General features: G+C 37.6%; 3 protein-coding genes across 6 annotated transcripts; 1 reads left to right on the plus strand and 2 right to left on the minus strand.

Moving 5' to 3' along the window:
- Positions 1-973: 973 nt before the first annotated feature.
- Positions 974-3,915, minus strand: LOC121807049 (glycerol-3-phosphate dehydrogenase [NAD(+)]-like). Of its 2 annotated transcripts, XM_042207233.1 has the most exons (10): positions 3,614-3,915; positions 2,841-2,917; positions 2,676-2,748; positions 2,367-2,584; positions 2,156-2,263; positions 2,002-2,065; positions 1,877-1,914; positions 1,618-1,738; positions 1,430-1,533; positions 974-1,350 (listed from the first exon to the last, which is right to left on the minus strand). In XM_042207233.1, the coding sequence occupies exons 1-10, from the start codon at positions 3,789-3,791 to the stop codon at positions 1,177-1,179; spliced, it is 1,155 nt and encodes a 384-aa protein (XP_042063167.1). In that variant the 5' UTR covers positions 3,792-3,915; the 3' UTR covers positions 974-1,176. The 2 variants fall into 2 exon arrangements, with proteins under 2 accessions (XP_042063167.1, XP_042063168.1); XM_042207234.1 differs by lacking the exon at positions 2,841-2,917 and having other exon boundaries at positions 3,614-3,761.
- An 8,616-nt stretch (positions 3,916-12,531) lies between these two features.
- Positions 12,532-12,975, plus strand: LOC121809064 (skin secretory protein xP2-like). The gene has a single exon (XM_042209616.1). It carries the CDS (start codon positions 12,532-12,534, stop codon positions 12,973-12,975), a length of 444 nt encoding a protein of 147 aa, XP_042065550.1.
- A 3,854-nt stretch (positions 12,976-16,829) lies between these two features.
- LOC121808532 (putative nuclease HARBI1) lies at positions 16,830-19,791 on the minus strand. 3 transcript variants are annotated; one of them, XM_042209072.1, is made up of 5 exons: positions 19,631-19,788; positions 18,578-18,662; positions 17,856-18,371; positions 17,556-17,781; positions 16,830-17,463 (listed from the first exon to the last, which is right to left on the minus strand). In XM_042209072.1, the coding sequence occupies exons 2-5, from the start codon at positions 18,602-18,604 to the stop codon at positions 16,991-16,993; spliced, it is 1,242 nt and encodes a 413-aa protein (XP_042065006.1). In that variant the 5' UTR covers positions 18,605-18,662; positions 19,631-19,788; the 3' UTR covers positions 16,830-16,990. The 3 variants fall into 3 exon arrangements, with proteins under 3 accessions (XP_042065006.1, XP_042065005.1, XP_042065008.1); XM_042209071.1 differs by having other exon boundaries at positions 18,782-19,788; XM_042209074.1 differs by having other exon boundaries at positions 17,574-17,781; positions 18,578-19,791.
- Positions 19,792-24,285: the final 4,494 nt, after the last annotated feature.

Consider the following 24,285-nt stretch of genomic DNA (forward strand, 5'->3'; position numbering starts at 1 on the left):
TATGGGTTCTAACCCTAGCTCTCACACAGAAGTCCATTCTTCTCCGAAAATGAACCATAGTTCTTCAGTCGGTGAGCATCGAGCTTCCCCAGAAAGAGACCCCGATTTTGAGAGGAGGAAGAAGACCCAATTTTGATCGTGTAAATGTTCAGGACCAATTCAAAGTGGAAAATGAATATGAAGGACCACTTTGTATTGTATTTTGTTGTCCATTTATTGGTTCAATTTGATGTCAGTTTATTGACATAGTCGACAAAGAAACAATCACATACGAAGAAGCAATCACATAATGTAAAGCTTCCCCCTCGACGGTTTGCCTTGGCCGATGACAATACGGAGCGCCGCCGTCTTCTTACAGTAGTAGAAGCATAGCTAAATCGGAGGTCTCCGAAGTCATGAACACCGTCGTTGTCGACGGAGTCCCGGCTGCATGTCGAACGCCCCATGTCCAAAGGTGTTTGGTTGTTGCAGAGATGGAGAAAAAAAATTAGGGTTCTTGGGGGGGAAGGAGAGGGAGAAAGAGGGGAAGAAATTTGAATGAAACGAAGTGTTGGAGAAAGTGATTATACTATTACCCAATTTTCAGAATTTTCATTCAACATTTAAAATGTAAAATCTGAAAGAAAAAAAAATTAAATTGGCTACAGTAATTAAAATCAGTTAATCGGGTCAAAATTGGACTAATTGACGGTTGACCGTCAAAAAAGTATGTAAATTTTTGTATGTTTTGGACTCGATTTTTAAAAAGTGAATGTTTTGAAATAAAATCATAAATCAGCCATATGTTTATGATCAAAATAGTACTTTATTTACTCTTGTTATTATTAGTAGTAAATAGTTACACAAAATAGTTTCTCTTTTTTATGTTTATTGAATAATTTAATTAATCAAGACAGGCTAAAAATTCTAATATATTTTTATTAATATTTTTAAATATATGCTTAGTAATCTATTTAGAATCATGATATCAATAGGAGTCGCAACATTCTCTCACATTCCTTTTACAATATTAATCATAGTTTTCATTCAAAGTTTTATAAAAATTGGTAAAAGTTGAGTAGAATAAGCATAAGCATATAGAGTGAGTTATTGATAATTTTGATGCATTGAAGTCTGGCAAAGCACACGTATAAAACTGAAAGCGCTGAATTGTTTATTTTTCACACTATTCCATGATCAAATTCTTGATCCACCCCTTGACTGATCTGGAGTTTGCTCACTGTATACAACAATGGCGTTTGGCGGAAGACGGCCACAACAGATCTCGTGGACAGTCGAGAAGAGAGGGAATTGCTCTAACCATCCCCGATGGCTCAAAACCTCGTGCACCTCTTTTGCAGTCGACACGCCCTGTAAACGTTTTCAAAATCATAATTTTTGGGACTGGTGAAAACAAAAAAGTTGCGAGTGTATGAAAATATTTATCTACCTGTAGTTTTTGTCCCTGCAACATCTCAGTTTCGAGCTCATCGAATGACCTCTTCCCACCGTTCTTAGCAAAAGCCTCAGCACATCTCCTATTTCTCCCTCCCACTAGTGATCGACACGCTTGTTTGTTAGTAATTATCGGGGAATAATTGGTGCCGTTTAGGACATATATACATTGGTTGTACTTACAGCACGTCGTGATGAGATCTGCTACGCCACAGCTCTCGAAGAAGGTAGTGTCCTTGACTGAAGGGAAGAGTAGCTTTGAGAGGGCCTTCATCTCCCTCAAACCAATTCTCATAATTGCAGCCTGGTACAAACATAGTATGATCAATTTTAAGCCACTGATGAATCTTGTTACAATTTTGAAAAAAGGGTTCAAATTATGGTTTTTAACCACCTCAAAAACCTAGATTAAATCATGTATTTGTAAGCAATTAACAGTAACCTTTGTGTTGTTCCCCATCTCCAACCCATCCACGAATCCTGTATATTCAAAAGCTATCGTCATTACAACACGACAGAAGAACACAAAAGACGATATCAGTAAGATGGCAAAGGATTAGTGTGTGCCTGCTGCAATAGCCACAACGTTTTTTAGCGTTCCACAGAGTTCAACTCCTTCCACATCTTGGACCTATTCGTACATGTTCAACATTCACAAAAATGTTTTCTCTTTTAAAACTAACAAAAAACATTGATGAAAGACTAGACGTCCTGTACTCACACACGAGACCATGAAGTATGAAGTGTGGAATAGCTTAACCCATTTATCCGCAATCTCTTTATTTTTCCTGTATCCGACTGTAGCCTCACTAAACTGCTCCAACGCAATCTGCACAAGGCAACACTCGTATATAGTCACTTTCAATAGATCAACGAGTGGTAGCTAGATATAAACGACCATGCTTGAGCATTTGCTAATTGAGCCAACTAACCTCGTTTGCAATGTTTGCACCCATCAAAACACAGCAGTTGATTCCAAGATGCTCGGATATGAGGGACGAGATCATGCGCGGACCATCCCTCTTGACTTCCATTCCTTTGATTAGGGAGATTGCTTCAGCGTCGCTCCTTATCTTCCCCACCAGCCTTTTGCAAATGCCCTCCATGAACTGATGGGGAGTCACAAATACGAGCATGGTGGCATCCCTCACTACTCGATTCCACATTCGGCCGAATCAGAAGTAGTTACACGACTACATGACTATCATCTCAAGAACCAACTAAAATTTGAACCTAAGTACCTGCGTTTTCAAGATCAGGATCCGCAACAACATTTTTGCCGAGCTTTATTCCAGGGAGATACTTGACGTTCTCCTGTTGAAGGACACCAAAATGGTCGAGATTAATATCATGACTCGACATGTCAAGTGATGAAGGGGAAGCCATGAATAACAACAACACATTACATTAGTCTTGTTGATGACTTCGGTGAGCTTTTCACCACTCGGGAGGGTCTCCTCAAACACCCACATTCTCACTTCATCTATTCAAATAAATACAAAAATAAAACACCCTACTCAACTATACAAAATATACAGAAAAATAAAATGAAGTAACAAAACAGAGTAAAACATGACCTCAATAGTTTATGGTTCATATATGAACAATAAACATGAAAACAGTTGATAAAACACTAACATATCATCAATGGATCCCACCAAAACAATAACGAGCAAATGCTAACTCATTTGCAATTATTTTAAAATATTCACGTTGTTTAGTAATTCCTCAAAACATTATAATAGTAGTAATAATTTAGTCTGCTTATAGTTGAAGATTTTTTTATATTTTTTTGGTTTTTAGCAGTCTTTGTAGCCGAAACTTTTGACTTCCTGTATCCTTGGAGTTATTCATAGAATATTGTCAACATTTATTTATTTACAAAATAATTGGACACTAAAATGAAGCCTCTAAATAAACAAAAATTTAAAGGCCGCAACCTGAAGCCCGTTTCAGTATTAAAATTTCCAAATTGTTGGCCCATTCAATCTAAAGAATGACTGGCCCGAAACCACTACGATCGGCCCGTTTAACATCTTGAATACACAATTTGATCGATCTGAATTTTATTTTCTAAAAAAAAAGGACTACGTAAGCTAAATCTCTGGAAAATTGAAATTGCTAGTGTAACAAATGTGAGGAGTGAAATTGAATTGAGAGTAATAGAAAATGAAATTACCGTGGAAAGAGGAGAGTTTAAGTGTGTTGGAGGCGATGAGCTTGGCGGCGACGCTGCCCCAATTTCCGCTGCCGACGACGGTGACCTTGATTGGCGGCATTTGAGGAAGAGGTGGGTGAGGAGGGGCGGCGGCGGAGATGGAATCATCAATGGGATCATCGTGGAGGGAAGGGGCCATGAAGAATCGGAGGGGGGAGAGAAGGAACGGATGAGAGGGAAAATCGGAAAGGGGAGAGAGGAATTAAATTGCATTGGGGGCGGAGTTGACAGACACGTTGTCGTCAGTATCAATGTGTGTGGCGATCTACTCTATATTCATACCTCCAACATTTTCCTCTTCTTTTTACTCTTTTTGCCTATTTATTTTCCATTTTTCGATTTTACTTATCTTATTTTAAATTAAATCATTTTTTCATATTGATTTCAAAGAGTAAAGGCCTATATGCATGAGTGCATGTGTGAAATTATTTTTCATATTCTATCACTTCATCCATCCATCCGTGAAATATTGTCCACATTTGACTTGACATAAAATTTTAAAAATATGAGGAAAAGTGAACTAATAAAGTTAGTGGATGTGGATTCCACATTTTATATTATTATTAAATTGAGTGTAGTGAATAGTGGAAAGTGGACTAAATGGAAAAAAAATTGGATAATATTCCGCGGACGTACTGAAATGACAAAAGTGGACAATATTACACACAATGTCTCTAAAATCTCTCAATAGGTGGGGTCAGTGGCGGGCCTATGTGAGGGTACGGGGGTTCCTTGGAACCCTCACTCATTTTGCTAATTACTAGTTACTACAGATTGAACTATAAAAATATTCCATGGACTATTAGTTTATCTCGCTCATAGTCCCTAGCCTTTAAAAATATCGTCAGACAACCCTGGACTAAGAGTTTATCTCAAAATTGGTCATTTTGCCTTTTTTCCACCCGAAAATGCCCTTTTGAGGTGCTGGACAATTTGGTCTTTTTACACTTTAAATTTTTTTAATCTGATATTATTTCAGTGATGTACTAAATCTGACATTATTTCAAAATTACCATTTTTCTTCCCTTTTATCATCATTCACTTTGTTTCTTTATTTTAATAATAATAATAGATTTAATTTTATAAAATTAAATTTTAAATTTAGATTTTTAAATATCAATAAATTTTTGTTAATTCTTAAATTATTAAATAACGAAATTAATAGTTTTAATCAATATTCGATAGTGTCTAATATCTAATTAATAAGGTATGCCGACACCAACTTAGTATTAATCAATATTTAATAGTTTACATCATAAATAGATCTTATAACACGATTTATTCTAAAATAAATATGCATCTAATGTAAGACTATAATTTTCGTTTACTTATTTGAAAACAATCAAAATCAACTAGAAAATTTAAACAAAAATACTCCTATATAAATACTTCAATTGGGTAAGTAGTAGGAAATAATGGATAGCGACACACAGACTTATTATAGCAACACAAAGATGAACTGATTTTGTGGGATGAACAAAAATGACAAAAAAAAGACTATATTTTTTGAATGGATGTTGTATAATCGAATAATACTAGTCCCAAATTTTTAGTCAACTTCATAATATTTTATCACAAGTAATTATAACAATCGAACGAATGCTAAGTAGAATAGCCCTTATATTTCCATCACGATTAATATTATTTTTTCTGTACTTCTTCAATTCAGCTGAATATTATATTAAATAACAAAAATTAATAGTGTTAATCAATATTTATAATGTCCATGAATTAATAGTTTTAATTAAAAAAATTATTGATATTTAAAAATTTAAAATTAAATTTTATAAAATTAAATTTAGTATTGAAATAAAGAAACAAAATAAAGGATGGCAAAAGGAAAGAAGAATGATAATTTTGAAATAATATCAGATTTAGTACATCACTGAAATAATATCATATTTAAATAGTTAAATGTGTAAAAAGACCAAATTGCCCAGCATCCCAAAAGGACATTTTCGGATGAAAAGGGCCAAAAGGACCAATTTTGAGATAAACCCTTAGTCTAGAGTTGTCGGGCGATATTTTTAAAGTCCAGAGACTATGAGCGAGATAAACTCATAGTTCAGTGACCTTTTTTGTAGTTTACTCATTACTACATTATGTATAATTAGACATCATTTATCAAGTAAATAGTTAACTCATTTGGTTGTTGATTAAGTCTTATAACTAGGTTGTTGTGTGTTCCAGTCACCTTGACAGCTTAGTTTTCAATTCTGGTCCCTTTAGTGGGTTTCTGTCATTTTTTAATTGTGAGTTGCTCTGTCATTTTTTAATTGTGAGTTGTTTTTTCACCTGGCATCGGCAAAAATTATGCTGAAACAAAAGAAGTAAAAGCATAATATTAAATATAAAATGTATTGGAGAAGATAACATGTAACTAATAAATACAAAACAACACACATAAGGAGAAAATTGTATCTCAAAGACTCAAACTATTTATCTCTCTCACAACTCCGCATTGTCTCAGGTTGTTTCTAAAATCATCGACACTAAAAATATGCAATCATCGTTAATGTAATTTGGACCCCCGGCTATAAAAATCTTGCTTCCGCCACTGGGTGGGGTACAATTTAAAATAATGATATCTCGATCACAAATTTGCATGAATGAAATATAATCCATATGGTTTTATTACTATTTATTTTACTACGGGATAATTTTCGTTCAGATTTGAATAGATTTTTATTGTTCCGTAATAATAGAGACTATTTAAGGATGGATGTTTTATAAAATTGGTAAAGTGTGAAAGAGAAGAGGAAATAATAGTGGAAATAGTATTTGTGGATAATAAGATTCATATTATTCGTAGTATTGTTCAGTACGAAGATGATAAAAGAAGAAGAAAATAATACATGAAAGTAAAGACTCAAGAGGCCAAACAAATTTACCAAACTAATTTGGTCTTTGACAAAAATAAATCCCAACTAATCCGTGTATTAAGCAGTTTAACTTCGAAAATCTCCAATCCTAAACAGTCGGATTTTCTTTTTATTTATTCCATAATTTCTTAACACTAGATATGCGAATGGTAGCATGGTACTACATTGATTGCTTATTTATTAATCATTGATTTTATTGAGGGATTTTTCGGATTAATTAGAAAATAATTGTGCAGCAGTTAATTGAAGAATTCCACTATTTAGAGCATCCACGTAGGTGCGGATGTCCCGGCGGAAATCCCAAAAATACCTCCTGCCACGTCATAAGGACTTCCCACTGCACTGCCACGTCATAAGGACTTCCCACTGCACAGTGGCAGACATCCCGACGGACTTCCCACAATAATAAAAATTCACAAATTCACCAAATTAAACAATTTACGGAATTAAAATTTCGCCACGATTACGGAATAAAAATTTCATTAAATAAAAAAAAGAAAGGTACATGTCAACAAAAAAAACTAAAAAAAAGTACACTTTAATAAATACAAATTACATCAACGACGACCCCTCCGCTGCCATACTTTTTCAATTATATCGTTCTGGAGTCGAATATGAGCTTGTTTTTGACGCATGTCGGCAAATGCACGGACTCGCTTGACCTCGTCATGGGGTATCCCCATACGTACATTGCCGGTGGCCACGCCGTGGCTTGGACCCGCAACATCAGCATCATCGTTGGCCCAATCCGTCAGTGTTGGACCTTCATCTTCGACAATCATGTTATGCATGATAATACATGTGTACATCATATCGGCGATGCTGTCAGCATACCACAGCCGTGATGGACCCTTCACTGCCGCCCATCGAGCCTGAAGCACACCAAATGCCCGCTCCACATCCTTGCGCTGCCTCCTGACGACCCTCAAAATATACCTTATTTTCTTCTGTTGGGCATCTGATCGTCTTCACAAAGACGGGCCACATAGGGTATATCCCATCAGCCAAATAATAGCCCATGTTGTGCTGGTTGCCGTTGGCGATGAAATTGACGGCTGGACCGACGCCCATGCACTGGTCGTTGAAAAGGGGCGACGACTGGAGGACGTTGATGTCGTTGTTCGACCTGGCTACTCCAAAATAGGCATGCCAAATCCACAGCCGGTAGTCAGCTACCGCTTCAAGGATCATCGTGGGATTCTTTCCCTTGAAACCCGTAGTGTACACCCATTTCCAGGCAAGGGGCAGTTCTTCCACTCCCAATGCATACAATCTATGCTGCCTAGCATCCCCGGAAACCCGTGCTGAGTCCTGTGCATATCCAGCAGAGCCTGACAATCTTCGGGGGTAGGCTTCCGAAGATACCTATCCCCGAATATCTCCCTAACGCCATGACAAAAATACTTTAGGCAATCACGGGCAGTCGTCTCGCTGATGTGGAGGTACTCATCGAACATGTTAGTCGCGCCTCCATATGCCAACTGCCTGATTGCGGCAGTGCACTTCTGAATTGGAGTGTGGCCGGGTTTACCAGCCGCATCCTCCCGCACCCTGAAATACCCGTATCGACGCTCTAAAGCGCCCATGATACGCAGAAAGAGCGGACGATGCATCCTAAAACGTCGCCGGAACATGTTCTCCCCAAATTGTGGCTCCGGAGAGAAGTAATCCTCGTACAACCGACGGTGTGCAACGAGGTGGTCCCGGGGTACTATAGATCGACGATGGATGTGTCGAGGTACCGCCGGTGCCAAGGCCACCTGTATCTCCCTCTCCGCTGCCTCCCGCACACGTGCATGAATTCGCCTCATTATGTCATCATACCCCCCACCACTACCACTCGCACCGCTACCGCACGCACCAGAGCCACTACCACTACCACTACCAGTCATTCTGGATATATAAAAGAAACGTAGAGAGAAAGAGAGATACTCGTTAATACAAGTGGTGCGAATGATATGAAGTTCAACGAGCCGTATTTATAGAATTTTAAAAAAATATATAAAATAATAGGGGCGTCTGCGCGGACGTCCGTGGGGTCAACTCAATGGCGGACGTCCGCAAGGACGTCGAGACGGACGTCCCGGAAACGCCGCGGAACTCCGGTGTCCGCAACGGACGTCCGTATCCGCGTCACCACTGCACAATGGCGGACGTTCCGCCCGAAACTTCGTCACGCCGGCCGGACGTCCGCCGGGACGGGCGCCATTGTGGATGCTCTTAGTAAGAGTACTTAGACCATCCGCAGCGGTGAGCAGCATGCTCACCGCCGTCCTTGCCGCTGGCAAGGACGGAGCTCGTCCGTTGATGCGCCCTGCCGCTGGCAGGGTGGTGCTCTTAGCTAAGAGCACGTCCGTGCCAGCGGCAAGAGCACGAGGTGGCGACGTGGCAGCTTCTGATTGGCCCGTTGATTTATCATTTTTTATTATTATTTTTTTAATAAAATCGAAAAAATCTGAAAAATTCAAAATTAATAAAAAAATATTTTCTCACTTCCTAATAAAATATATCCATTTCTCCACACTTTTAATTTATTTTTTTTTTCATTATTTTTACCCCAATATTCATACTTTCATCTATAAATACTCTCATTTCAAACACAAAAAATGACACTATACTAAACAACTCTCTAAATCTCAATTTTTATGAGTTTAATTATGTAATTTTTAATTTTTAGGAGTTTAATTATGTAATTTTTAATTTTTAGGATTTTAATTATGTAATTTTTAATTTTTAGGATTTTAATTATGTAATTTTTAATTTTATTTGTAATTTGTAATATTTATTGTGGTTTTTAAATGAATTTTAATATTATGGAAATGTTTTTGTTTAATTGAATTTTATATTAATTGTGCTCGTCCTTGCGGAAGAGCACAGTTGTGGGTATTGTGCTCTTGCCAGAGAGCAGGCATGAATAGTACCGCCCGGGCCCACAACCGTGCCGCTGGCAAGAGCACGGTTGTGGATGCTCTTAGTATACTTTCTTTATTATAGTTATTTCCAAAATAATGATCATATTATTGATTTGCAATTTCTGTAATGAGTCTTCATCATTGGTAAAAATATAATTGTAAGTATCACATATGATGACATTGACACAAGTTTTAAGTTGATTAGTTCACAATGGAAAAGCCAAAGTATCCAAATTTAAATGCCTCCTCTCTCCCGGCCTAATTGAGATATTTATATTTTAGCACAACATGTCAGTAGTGATATTTAGTTAATTTAATTATTATTAATAAAATAAAAGAGACAATAAAGTACTCCAAGAAGATGAAAAAAATCAAAAAATAAGAGAGATAATAAGTAAGAGAGATAGGATGATAAAGTAGGAGAGAGATGAGTGAGTAATTTTTATTAAAAGAGTAAACGTCTCAGTTAGATTGAGACGTACCGAAAAGAAAAACATCTCACTCATGCTGAGATGGAGGGAGTAGATAAGAATAAACTATTGGATAGTTATTCACTCGTATTATTATATGACAAACATAAACATTTACCGAACTAGGTTTTATTTTACTAGTAGTGGTCGTTGATATCATCAAATTAAAATTTACTAAAGTCGGAGGAAATATCAAATTTGAAAAGATTTCAAAAGAATGAGATTAACAATACATTATTGCAAATTGCAATTTAACCGTATATATATCTATACTCCATTACAGCTCTCGAATTTAAATATAGCAATAAATGCCAACAATTAATCTCAATTAAAACACTATAGTCACAACTAACAAGTACAGCTTTACTTCTACTATTTCATTGGATGAAACTTGGAAGTGGGCCTCATAGTAATTAATAATGAAGCCCACGCCACAAAAAGGACTACTTAACTTGGGCTCTTCCCATTCATACACACACGAAAATACATGATTAAATAAAAAACAAACCCTCCACATTAATTTAGAGTCAACCCTTTGATATGAGTTGGTCTTCGATTGTTAAAAAAAATTGTATGATATTCAATCTATTCATATTTTTGTAGAAGACACTTTAGACTCGTCCTCAATGTTTTAAAATTTAGTCCGGTAAGTAAACCGATGAAACTATCGATTCATGGTTCAATTGGTCGATGTTTAAACTATTGATTAGACTGAAATATGTAGCATGTGTATATAATTAAATATGTATTATGTAAAAATATTATTATAATTTAATGAAAGATATACATTAAATGTCAACACGTTTACAAATCGGTAAATAACTTTTTAAAATATTAGTAAAATGCATACAAATTTTCTTATGAAATCCTATTCAAATATAAATTGCAACTATCTCCACTAAAAGTACAATTCAAAAATTTTAGAGGGTTGTATTACTCATTTAAATTCGAGTTTAAAGATATTTCCTCATGAGAATTTATAATTACTGAGAATCTTCTTTTGGTTAAAAACAATGGGACAATAACGCATATTAGAGAGACATATATATAATTCAGTTTAATAAATTTTGTAGTGACGAAAGAATTAGAGTCTTGAATTGAAAATGGAAGTATAAGAAGTCAAGAACTTAGGCGTTGTCATTTTCACTCTATTACCTTGATACTTCGCACTCTTAGCCCCATTAATGTTTTGCATCCTTGATCCTTGTAAAAATGAGTAAATACACTGGAATTTAGGAAAAAACGTCGAAATTAGAAAAGGCTAGGTCTTTGGCCTTTCATCTAAGTGTAACCCTTCAAGTTTATTATGAGATGGCTTAATGTCAAGACCTTCATGTAATCTCCCATATCCTATAAATAGTTGAAGTTTGGAAAAAGAGAACACACCAACAAATCATTCTCTGTTCTCTCTAGCTCTCAAGCATTCTAGTTCGCATTTAGGAGTATTGCATTGTTCGATTCCCATCTCCAATTCAAGTTCGTCGGTGCTTACGAGTTTGAGGTGCTTCAACTCGGTAGGAGGAAAGTCTTTTCATCTTGGGGACGTTGCGTCAATCCATGAACACTAGCCGGAGCATATCTCATCTTGCGATTGTTTGAAATATTGTAGTCTTTACACGGACAAAATCTTGCTATTACAAAAGAACCAAAAACTAGAAGGGAAATATAATAAAGTAAATATAAAAAAAGTAACAAGATGCAAACTATTGTCCTCTTCAAGTTGAGTCGAGGTATCCCTCTCTCCGCAAGACGAGATACACCCCGGCTAATGCTCATGGATTGGCGCAACATCCCCAAAGATGAAAAGACTTTTTTTCTACCGAATTGAAGCACTTCAAACTCGTAGGCACCAGCAAACTTGAATTGGAGATGAGAATCGAGCAATGCAATGCTCCTAAATGCGAACTAGAATGCTAGAGAGAATAGAGAATGATTTGTTGGTGTGTTCTCCTCTTCCAAACTCCACCTATTCATAGAATATGAGAGACCACATGAAAGGTGTAGGCATTAAGGCACCTCATAATGCACTTGGAGGGTTACATTAGATGAAAGGCCAAAGGCCTAGCCTTTTATAATTTCCCACGTTTTTTCCTACATGGAATACATGATATATACTCAAAACTTTTGAATTTTAAGCTACATATTACTATAAATTTGTCTTTAATCCCATTTCTAACAACATAATTATGTTTGTTTGTAAACATCCGATATTTCCAACGTTCATAATCTTACAAGCACTCGATCAATTTAATAACATTACAAAAAATACATCTATTATCATTTATCACTAAATTAACAAAACAAAATATCAGAACCAACCAATTACTCAACAATTGCCAAATTTACCACAAATAGTAGAACCAATTATTCCACCTTAACTTTCTCCCATTCCATGGATACAAAAAATCAACAATTTTAATTTACATAAAATTCCCACCGCATCTCCCGCCTCCTCCGCCGTATAAAACCCCCGCCTCCCCCCACCGTGAAAATCATTCTTGCTCGCTCGCAGCCTTCTCTAATTATTAATTAGAGAAAACATTGCTTCAAAATAAAACTCCAAGAATCAATAATAAAGCCATAACCAAAAACTAAAAATCAATTAAATAAAAAAAATGGCCCGCCAATTGATCGTTCTTGCCCTCCTCTTCTCCGCCGCCGCGGTCTCCGCCCAATCCCCATCCTCCGCTCCCTCGGCATCCCCTGCGGCGGCGCCTACAAAGCCGGCCGCCACCACCCCCGTCGCCGCCGTTCCCGCCGCAGCTCCGAGCAATATCGCCGCCACTCCCACGGCCGCCGTTCCCGCCGCAGCTCCGAGCAATATCGCCGCCACTCCCACGGCCGCCGTTCCGGCCGGCGCGGAGGAGGAGGCGGTAACTCCGGCCGGCGAAGCCTCGCCCGACGCCGCCCCCGGAGAGGCTCCGGCTGAGGCGCCGGTTGCCGATGATGCTGCTGACGAAGCTACGCCGGAAGATGATGCTGCCACTGGCGGCGCCGCCGGCTTGGAGGTGTCGGCCGTCGTGGGCGTCGCCGCCGCCGCCGGAGTTTTCTACTTCTAAATGTGTTACGAAATTCATTGATTCGTTTAATTTGTGGTTTTAATCAGATCAAAATATCAACGGGTAGATTTGCATGTTTACATTACTCCATTTGAAATATATGAATAAAAAGAGCAAGAATATTTTCACATTTTTGAGCGTTTAACATTTTGCAATTCACTATACTTTTTACAAGAATTCCACTTAACAATTTAAGTAACACTATCTTTTGTACGGGCACGATAATTGATTCCTACGAGAGTAACTATATTTTGAAAACGAATCAAAATTCGTGTAACATCCCAACATCTTTAAAAAAAACTCCATCAAATAAGTGATGTCATCATTTATTACCAATCATTTAATTTCTCACATATTGTCTTATACTTCGATTTCTATATCATTATTAGTATTTAAGAATTTTGCATTTTAGAATTTTCCTCTCTCATATTTATTTATACGACATTTCATACAATTAAATATTATCACAACTTATCATATATCACCATAATGACCATACAGAAATACATGTACTTTGCACTATACTAATTTGCTTTTCGTAAGTCATGTACCATCCGACTAATAAATCACCATCATAGGTCACACAACGTATGCATCGACAACAATCACATCCTTATAAACTAATAAAAGCCACAGTTAATCTCATCCATATAGACACATTTAACCTTGAATATCATTAATCCAGTCACATCATATAGTTAATAACTCACCTCATACAGCCCCCTGTCGTGCTCGGCAATAATACGGGCACACAGACTATCAGCATATAGCCCAAATAGTGGGCGCCATATAGCCCATATAGGGCGAGCATCACATCATGTCAACCGTATAGCCCGTATAGGGCAAGAGCCGTATAGTCCTCATAGGACGACCTCACATTTCCATATAGCCCAATAGTGGGCACCATATAGCCCATATAGGGCGAGATCCGTATAGTCCTCGTAGGACGATCATCATATTTTCGTATAGCCCGATAGTGGGCACCATATAGCCCGTATAGGGCGAGATCCGTATAGTCCTCGTAGGACAATCATCACATTTCCGTATAACAGTACTTGATTTCGCTCATAACCACACGATCTCATATCACGTTCTTCTTGAATTGTAGCCTAGAGATTAAATAAAATTTCCATTTTTCCTCTCTCTTCTGTTTTTATTTTATTTATTCGTTGAGGAAGAGCAGGGCCGGGAGTCTCTAAAAATAATACTACTATGAGCTAAACTCTTTCCTTTAACCTTATTTAATATCCCAGATGTATAGTAATTCATTGATTCTTCATTTAACTTCTTATATAACAATTGCACTGGACTGATTTCTCATTAATGTTCTATATCCATTCAAAAGGATTTAGAGGCTTAATATAGCATTTTTAAATACCCCATGAAGTTTATTTTACAATGAAACAAGATTCACTCAAAAATTTCTAATGGTTTGAGATATATTCTCCTTTTACCATAGACTAACAAAATCGAACAGTTTCTGGCAATAGTTTCTACACAATTTTTATAAATAGTATGTGTACTCTTTAATTAATCACAAAATTCAGAGAACAACTAAACGCCTTATAGTTAATTTAGAAATTATGCAATCAAGTTTTCATCGACCTTAAAGTCCCTGAATATTTCGAATAACACATACCAAAATATGCCAGAATTTTGACAGTTTGTAGCTGTATTGTTATAACAATTTATACTTAGGGCGCGTTTGATTGCCCGGAGATGGCAATATGAGATAGGGTAGTCATATCGGATTTTGTAAGATATAGTTGATAACCAAGAAGATAGCTTATCTCATATTAGGCGTTTGGTTGCCCTGAGACAATTAATCAGATAGCTTATATTGTTTTTGTTATGCTCGATCGAAAGTACTGATACCGAGTTCGATTGACAGCTTTACCCCCAAAACAATTGCATAATTCCAAATTGGTCCTCCAAGCCCTAATTCATCCCTACCAAAAATATACTCTACCGCCTAAAATAAAAAATCGAGCGCCATTACTGTCATTTCACTCCAGGAGCGGCCGGCCGACGAACACCATCCCCAAAACGTGGCAGGCAGAGGTTATTGTGATTTGGTTTGTGTTTGTGGATTGATTTGGTCTGTGTTTGTGGATTGATTTGGTTTGTGTTTGTGGATTGATTTTCTGATAGATTCTACATAAATTGCATATAACTCAGACCCAAGACTCGATATCAGTATTAGTTAGCATTATTGCTCTCACAAGTAAAATGTCGGTATTGAGGTTTATTGCTCTATGTGTTGCGCGACTTAGCTTGTCCGTTTGGGAATCACCTGTTTTAAATGGCTACCCTATTGTAATGTCATTGCTTGGGTTGATAGGGTTTCTAATAAACTATCAATCACCTGTTCGTTTACAGCTTGATTGATATGGCCTCACAACACACTGAAGGTAGCGAAGACGATGGAAGCCCAGAAGGTAATAGTCTGTTAGGTTAAGTTCGTTGCTATTCTATTGGAACTCAGAATTATATCCGGCATGCAGTTATATTGGTTGTTTACTGATGGTAGGTAGCAAGGATTTTGGCCCAAACAGAAACGCGAAATCTGATAGGTCGAGACGCATTTGGTCGGCTCGTGAGGAAGAAATCCTAATGGCAACTTTAAAGGAGTTGGCAGCAAACGGCTGGAAGTCCGACAATGGATTTCGCAATGGTTACCTTGTTCGGGCGCGAGAGGCGATCAAGAGTGAATTTCCAAATACCGATATACTGCCACACCCGCATATCTACTCAAAGATTACTACTTGGAAGAGGAACTACAGATCACTTAAGACGATGCTTAACTACAACGGCATTGGCTTCAATTCAGATGGTACCTACCGAGTTGAATGTGATGACGAGCAATGGGTGCTATTTTGTAAGGTATGTATTATCTTATGGTAACTACAGCGGTATTGGCTTCAATAAGTATCATAAAACATGACTTCATTTATAACCATCACTGATGTTAGTTCCATTGATATAAGAGAATGTAATTGTTAATATTCGTTAGTTGCCTCTGACTTTTCTTTTTTTTTTTTCTCATTAATTTTATACGAAGCCACTGGATATGGAGACTCTGACCATAGTGATGCCCCGGATGTGGATACATCGGACGACTACGTGCCAACGCAATCAGAGGGTGGGGACTCGTCGGACGGTGACGACTATGCTTCGGACGCAGGGGTATTGGATGAGGATGGCTGCCCGACGTTCACCGTTACGCTTGATTCGTCGAACATCAACAGCACACTGGAGTTTCCAATGGCTTTTTGGCGCCACCACATTCGAATGATTTCCCTTCAAGACCCGGTGTACTTCAATGTAAACGGTGACTGCTGGTACATCATTCTCGACCACAACGACACCAAGATCTGGGTGAAACGCGACTGGAGACGTTTCAAGGAACGTAACAATCTAGTGGTTGGTGTGCGGTGCCACTTCAAACTCATTGATCGGACAGAGGTTCAGTTTTATGTGTGGTTTGATCGGCCTTGAGAGGTTCCTTTGTTTGCAGCTTCAGTGAAATACCTATCTAATATGAAGTATGTATGATGTTAGTGTGTTATGACTGAACTAGCGTGTACTATGGGTGAGTATAGTTCACCAAATTTTCTTAATCGGCTTGCTATTTTGAATCCCAAACGTCGTTTAACGCCGCCTAAATACAGTTAGCTCCATTTGACTTCGTATATTATTGTGTATAAGAAAAGCATGCGATCATGAGCCCAAAACAGATTAATAGCATGGTGGTAATTATATGAGCTGGTATGAACCTCACAAAACATAACAAATAACTTAAATAATACGGACCCTCCAATCAACTTCACTATAAAACAATGGCCATCAGAAAATGGGAAAAAAATTGAAGCCTCTGCATTGTGGAATAAAATGTCTTACAACTTGAATAAGGTGAAAATAAGTAATGAATTATAAAAAAATACAAGAAAGTAACTTCACTTCGCACAACCTATCTCAACACTGAAAAGAATAAGGTGTCCATTTGCATAGGCATTCAAACTTGTCCATTATTTCTGTCTCCCCACATTTCCATTGCAAGATCATCCCTTTTTTGGGTCCATAATGCCGATGGTTCCACGCTACTGATATTATCACCACATAACAAATGATCGTTGGCAGTTTCATCATCAATATCAGCCTCATTAACCAGCTCAGCCTCGACGGCATCAACTACCATTTCACTTCGTATATAATTGTGTAGAAGAAAGCATGCGATTATGAGCCCAGTTTGAACATCTATCGGATAAAAGCTTGCTGACCTTAGGATTCCCCATCGCATCTTCAGCACCGCGAATGATCTTTCGATGACATTCCTCGCCTTGGAGTGTCTAAGGTTGAAAAGCTCTTCCGGTGTTTGGGGTGCTTGCCTTCCGACCCCCCATTCCTTGAGATGGTAGCGGACACCTTTGTACGGTGTCAAGAAACCTTCGGCATTTGGGTATGCTTGATCACATAGATAGTAACATCCTGAAAAATGCAAGACATGTACATTCTCAAAGTAAAGGGGTGTAACAAGTTGTACGTATGATGAATTTATTATAAAACCGTGCATACAACACCTTTGGGTACTTTCAGACCTAAAGGTCGGCTGATTGCATCCCTTAAAATCCTTGAATCGGCTGCCGAGCCTTCCCAGCCAGGAAGGAGGTAAGTGAATCTGAGCTGGGGGTCACACACGGCTAGTGTATTAGTGGTAATGTGACCTTTTCGATTACGGTACCGGGGAACGTCAGCAATTGGGACACGCACATTGATGTAAGTCCCATCTAAAGCACCTAAGCAACCCTGCAAGCACATTTCAAACCACATTCATGATCCGAATATCCAAAATTTCTGTAAGCATCTCAATGTCAACGTACCTTGAACCATTTCCATGTACGATCAGTGCAAGCCTCATCTATTGGGATGGGCTTCACCAAAAAAAGGTTGTGAAGCGTGAGAACTCCATGGAGTACAGTGTGGATATATTTGGAGACGGTTTGAGATGATCGCATGAAATTGTGACCTACTATGAGGGATTTTTTGTGATGAGCAAGCACACACAGGAACATAGCCAGTTGTTCTTCAACAGTCACTTGTCTCTGGTCCACTAGGCCTACCCGGTCACGGAGAATACGACATAGACGCCCAAAGGTATTCCTATCCATTCTCAAATTATCCACACAAGCACTATCTGTCACACGCACAAGCCTATCTAGTTGACGCACATGATCCGGGATAGAATCTAGAACCACAGACTGACCTAGCCGATCCCACCGTTTACGCTTGCGATTTTGCGGGAAAATTAATGTGATCATCAAAGATATGAGAAGCATGTTAATTTGGTGGTTCCGTATAATCTCTTCTATCAGAAACACCACGGTGGTCAGGTTATTCTGTGGACATACAAGCAATTGCAAACAATATGGATGGAAACAAAATCTTATCCAAATTATAAAACACAGAAGATAGCCTTCAACTACTAACCAAGGTCGAACACGTGCATACTGTCAACGTAATTGGAGAACAAACACAACATATTCCACTCGATTCAAAACCTAATACCGATATCATAACCATTTACGGGAACCAGATTCCATACCTTTCGAGAATCCTCGGCGTTACCCATTCAAAATCGACGCCGATTTCAGACCTCCAGATTGTATATGAATTCGATTAGCAAGACGCTGCGACAATTCATCCAAGCATTAACCGAAATAATGCAATTCAATATCATGAACCCAACAAACAATTGAGAACAAAATTATGCAATTCATCCAAGCATTAACTGAAATAAAGTGCTAACCTCTGCAAAATTGAAGGCGAATGAAGGGAATTAAATCTGTCCGCTTACAAGTTTCTCATTCATGAGCCGATTGCAGCTTCAGCCCCAAATTGATTTACAAATAATAAAGGGTCTTTTGGGCAATCACACAACTCACATTCAATTTCTCACAATCGGGAAACATGGCATACGGCCGTATCAGAGGTGAGAACCGCGACAGCCATATACACAAAAACGTGGGTGGTATCTTAATTACAACCGGGTCGGTGGCTGTATACCGGGTATTCGGGTACGCTTATCAGGGCAATCAAATACTATACACGCCCTAGATAAGAGGGCTTATCTTACCCTCTCAGGGCAATCAAACGAACCCTTATAGTAAGTGAACTCCGAAATTCACAAAACAATTCTGAGAACCTCTAGACTCATAATAGTTATTTTAAAAATTATTAAGCCAAAGTTTTAACTGTCATAAACATGCTAAACAATTCAGAACAGTGAACTGAAAAACATTAGCTTTAATCCTCTTCAGACTTTTATATCAATTTCTTTTCAATTATGGATTCTAATGATGTTTTTGGCTATCCATCAATACCTATGCAACATTATTTCACACATCTATCCATATAAATTCATGAATTGAAGGCTTAAGGTTTCTATCATTTTGGGATTTCTAAGTTAGAACTTGAATAAGTTCAATTCAAGGGCTAAAACCAAGTTTATCGACATCTACGTACACAAATAGATCGATAATTTTAAATAAAAACTCCATCTTCTTATCCAACCAAGGAGGTCCGATTCATACAACCAACACAACACATTCATTACTAAATTTCAAGCGATAAAAATAGGCTAGAAAGATAGTCACACCTTGATAATCCCTCGTTGGTGCATTTAGCTCTTCGATTCACCATAAAAATGATGATAATATGGAAGAAAGGAGTTGCTTCTTCACCCTATGGTGGTGCACGGATTTTTCTTTTTTTTTTAGGATGGAAGGTGATGAATAGTGACTGATTTTAAGTTATTTATCATGCACTTCTTTCATTTGTTTATTATTTTCCATAGTATTCTTCCAAGTGGCACATTTTAAATCTTTAAAAATTATCTAGAAATTTCTACACTTTTAAGGCATGTTGGAGGTCAAAAATATTCATCCAACAATGCGAAAAAAAATTGTCCACCCCTTGGCTTCTAGAAGGTATTGTATTATTTTTAAGTGAAAAGATGATTTTGCCCTTCTATCGAATTCTATATACAATTGTCGGTTAAATTCCGATTTCTTTCCCACTTCCACCTACATTAAGCTTCTAATACATACTTCTATTAATCCTTTAATCATTAATATTTATTACTAATTATTTTAATTAACTTGGATCTTTTTCGTTATCGAATCAATCACAGACAACTCTAAATCGACAATTTAACACAAACCTTATCTTATTTATAATATAACTCATATATTATTTCTAATACTTAATCCTCATCACATTTTAACCGTATAAAAATTATCAACTATATTTTATCAACTATCATTATTTCCAATATCGATTTATTCGTCGAAAGCCCTGAGTCGTCGATTTCTTAGCCTGAACCATGAAATCGTCTAGAGTCATTTTTGGGATGTTACAATTCGTTCATTAGAAATAGTAGTGAACATTTTCCTCTCGTTGTACACGACCATGATATCGTTCAACTAGTTGTGTCTCCTCCTATTTCGCAAGGCTGACTTGACAAACCTCATTTGTGGCGGTATGTAAGACCAATTGTTGTAACAGAATAGAGTAATTGTGTAATCGAGACAAACATAAACGTAAAGAGACAGAGATTTACGTGGTTCACCAACGTGTGTTGGCTACGTCCACAGGCAGGAAAGGAGAACTAATTATATTCAAATTGTTTTCGGATTACAGAGTTTTGTGCCCTACTTCTATATAAATAGGCACACAGACGACGGGCTAGGCCCAATATACTAATGAGGGCCTAAAATAAAAACATAGCATAGCGTTGGGCTCGGGGCAAACAATACAGATTCAAGGCATACTAACACCAATTTAATCAACCGATAAACCACTGGAAAGATTTCATCTTTCATCATTTCAACCATATTCTTTGAAAGAGTCCTTAAACCTTCAACATTAGAGAAATTTTTATCTCTTCTTGCATCAATCTTAAACATTAGAGAAACGTTTATCTCTTCTTGTATAATATGATCCCCATCGAGTGTCACCAGGTCTATGCAATGAAGTTTCTTGATTTAGACCTTAACCGAAATTGATTTGCTCTTTTTTAATCATTTCAACCATTCTATCATATTCGTTTTTTCGAAGTTTATCTGCTCTTTTGCAAGAAGATCTATATATTGTCAATCGGGGTAAGATAGCCACAAAAAAATGTCCATTTGTCTTGCATACCGCCACAAATATCAACTAAAGTTGGTGGGCAAAACAATGGACATATTATGCCGATTGATTTTCTTTTAAAATAAGAGCCTTCATTCCATTAAATTCACCTCTCATATTTGAAGCTCCATCATACCCCTGCCCTCTCAATCTTGATAAAGATAATCCCAGCATCTTAGAAAATACAAAATCAATTTCTTCTTTCATACACCTTGATGAAGTCTCTTTAACATGAACCAAAGATAAAAATCTTTCTATTATCTCCTCATTCTTGTTCACATATCTTATAACAATAGCCATTCGCTCCTTCACTGAGTAATCTCGAGACTCTTCAACCATTATGCAAAATAATTCTTCACCAAGTTCACCTAATATTTCAAGTGTGGTTTCAACGACAAACGCAATAACCAATTTTTTTTCTGAATTTATGGAGAAATCATTTGATTATTAGCAGGAGCATTTTTAAATACAACTTGACCAACCTCATCATTTCTTAAACTATACCAGTATAACATCTCTAGAAAATTACTCCTATTTATGGTGGGATAGAGGTTGAGGACTCATCATCTCCTCTAAAAGCCAAACCTTGATTCAAAAGAAAACGAATAACATCAAGAGTTGCAGTCAAACGAATTTGATATTCCTTCTCTTGTCTTGCACTAGATTTACTAACAACATAAGACAGCTTAGACATTATTGTATGAAGTGCCGTGTTCGAGCCCTCTTGACGTCAGTTGTAATATCTTTTTTTATAGGAGTTTATTTGTAATTTCCAATTTCCTCCTTCATATAGGAGTTTATTTTTGTAAAAAAAAAAACATAAAACACACTTTGCCTTTGATTCACAAAATTTTCATATTCAATTCTTTATTTGTTGTGTGGGCCAGTGGCTGACCTAATATGAGCTCTAAAATCTTTTGTTGGCTTTTTTCCAATTAGAGAAACCACTACTAACAAAGGTTCCATCTCCTGGTGACGAAATACCACATTTGAAGAGAAAACACCAAAAACAATACGCAACATCTTCTGACGTACTATATTCAAGTGAAACATAATCTTTATACCAAACATCTCTAAAACCCCTATAATCTTTTCTATATTGTTTTTCTAGAAAAATCAAGACCTTTTGATTGACAATGATCTCTAGCCATGTATTCTCTATGAATACGATCTGGAATATGTACATTAAATCCATCAATAGGCTTTCATAATCTTTGATCGGCATCTATCTCTTTTTCATCGAGTTCAATTTCCTCTAGATTATCAATCACCACATTATTTTCAAAATATTGTGATTCTTGTTTAGCTTCAACGTTAGCACTAGAAGAATCAATAAAATTTCTAGTTCTTTCTTGAAATACTTTTCCATTAACCTAAATATTCACAATATACAATACACAATTATTATAATTATAAACATGATAAGATTAGATACTAAAACATAAAGCAAAAAATAGTCTGGCCAAATTATACAATCATCTCAATTCGTGCTCTAATTAAAAGTTACTCTCTTTGTCCTTGATAATTTGTCACCATTTGATCGATCTGATACGAGTTTTAAAAATATAATAGAAAATGAGTTGAAAAAGTTAGTGGTATATGTGTCCTATTTTTATACATAATTTTTACAATAAAATGTGAGTGAGAATGAGTTAGTGGAATGTGGGTTCCACTACCAAAAATGGTAAAAGTAAAAGGTGACAAAGTTTTAGGGACGAACGAGAATGGAAATAAGTGACAAATTATCCAAGGCCGAGGGAGCACAAATTTCACAATTTAACATTAATTACCTACTTTCTCTCTATTCTCTCTCAAATAGTATTGTATACTGCAACCTTCAATCTGCGGGAGGTCACAAAGCCGACATTTGCAAGAATTTAGTTTTGAACTACAGAAGGGGGAGGAGCTCGAATTGGAAGACAAAGTGGAGAGCTGGAGATTAAATAGAGTAAAGACTGTCCCTCTCCTAACTCCTCCAAGTTCTAGCTAAGGAAATCTCCTCTAAGTTCTATGTAAGGAAATTGGAGAATGGTGTGAAAATTTGAAATGTTGCCATTTGTGTTGATTTGGGCTTAACAACTTTTCAATTATTGCCTTCTGTATATTGATTTGGGTCGTCCCTCTCCTCTAAGTTCTTGGCCTTTTTTTCTTTATTCCGGCCCAAAACCAAAATAAGTTTGGGGTTGGGTCGGGGTGGAGGTATCGTTCGTGGGGTTGACAGCACGTCGAAAGTTCGAATGTAGTATAATTTTTTGGTATTATGGGGTCGACTGTGGGGTCGTCCAACCTCGCTCAACCCCACCTCCGTCCGCCATTGGTTCAGCCTATCTCACGACTTATTCTACAGCCTATCTCATTTCCACATCGGCACTACTTTGTTTAAATATTTTGGCACGACATGTTTAAATTTTTTGGCACGACAATGAACACTATGGCATAACGCTGACTAAAGTTTGATTCTCTGATGATTGTAGTGATTTTTAAGACCAGATTTAAAGAATACGGGAAATTTGATTCTCTGATGATTGTAGTGATTTTTAAGACCAGATTTAGAGCATCCACAATGGGCCGCCCTAAGGCGCGCCCTATGGCGCGCCACGTTAGCAGTCTTATCCTCCTACCTGCAATGCGGCGCCCTAAGGCGCGCCCTATATGTTTTAATATTGTTCTGTTAATTAATTTAAATATTTTTCAAATATATAATGCAAACTAATTTAAAAACATAACGAGTAACCAAAAACCAGCGAATATTCCATTAATAATTACACAAAAGTTACACGATTCAAATTGGCTAATCTACGCAATTTCCAACTTCCGGCGTAACTCATCGATCAACCCCCGGAGAATTTCGGCTTAGGCGGGATCCTTATACTTTTTGAGGGCCTTGTGCGTCTGCAACAACGTCTTCACCATTGAGGCTGCTGCCAACGACTCATACACGACTGCCGTCGCGCTCGGGGCTGGGATCGGCGATGGCGCGGCGGCGGTCGAGGATGATGTCGCCGCCGCCGCCCCCTTGGCCTTCGCAGCCTTGACGCCTATGGGACGCAGGGAGGACATCGGTGTGCCGGAACTCTCAATGTCCTCGTACGTCCGGTTGAGGTCCACCGGACGAGTTCCGCT

Source organism: Salvia splendens, chromosome 6 (genome assembly GCF_004379255.2).
Source record: "Salvia splendens isolate huo1 chromosome 6, SspV2, whole genome shotgun sequence".
NCBI classification, from domain to species: Eukaryota; Viridiplantae; Streptophyta; class Magnoliopsida; order Lamiales; family Lamiaceae; genus Salvia; species Salvia splendens.

Bases quoted from the DNA above. Each gene is read 5' to 3' on its own strand.
- LOC121808532 (XM_042209072.1), bottom strand. From the start codon at position 18,604: ATGGGTAACGCCGAGGATTCTCGAAAG. The intron at 17,782-17,855 runs GTACGTTGACAT...ATGTGCTTGCAG, and splicing joins GTACATGGAAATGGTTCAAG to GGTTGCTTAGGTGCTTTAGA. The intron at 17,464-17,555 runs GTGTTGTATGCA...TGCATTTTTCAG, and splicing joins AGGTCTGAAAGTACCCAAAG to GATGTTACTATCTATGTGAT.
- LOC121809064 (XM_042209616.1), top strand. From the start codon at position 12,532: ATGGCCCGCCAATTGATCGTTCTTGCCCTCCTCTTCTCCGCCGCCGCG.
- LOC121807049 (XM_042207233.1), bottom strand. From the start codon at position 3,791: ATGGCCCCTTCCCTCCACGATGATCCCATTGATGATTCCATCTCCGCC. The intron at 2,066-2,155 runs GTGAGTACAGGA...ATGTACGAATAG, and splicing joins CATACTTCATGGTCTCGTGT to GTCCAAGATGTGGAAGGAGT. The intron at 1,915-2,001 runs GCACACACTAAT...TTGAATATACAG, and splicing joins CGTTGTGGCTATTGCAGCAG to GATTCGTGGATGGGTTGGAG.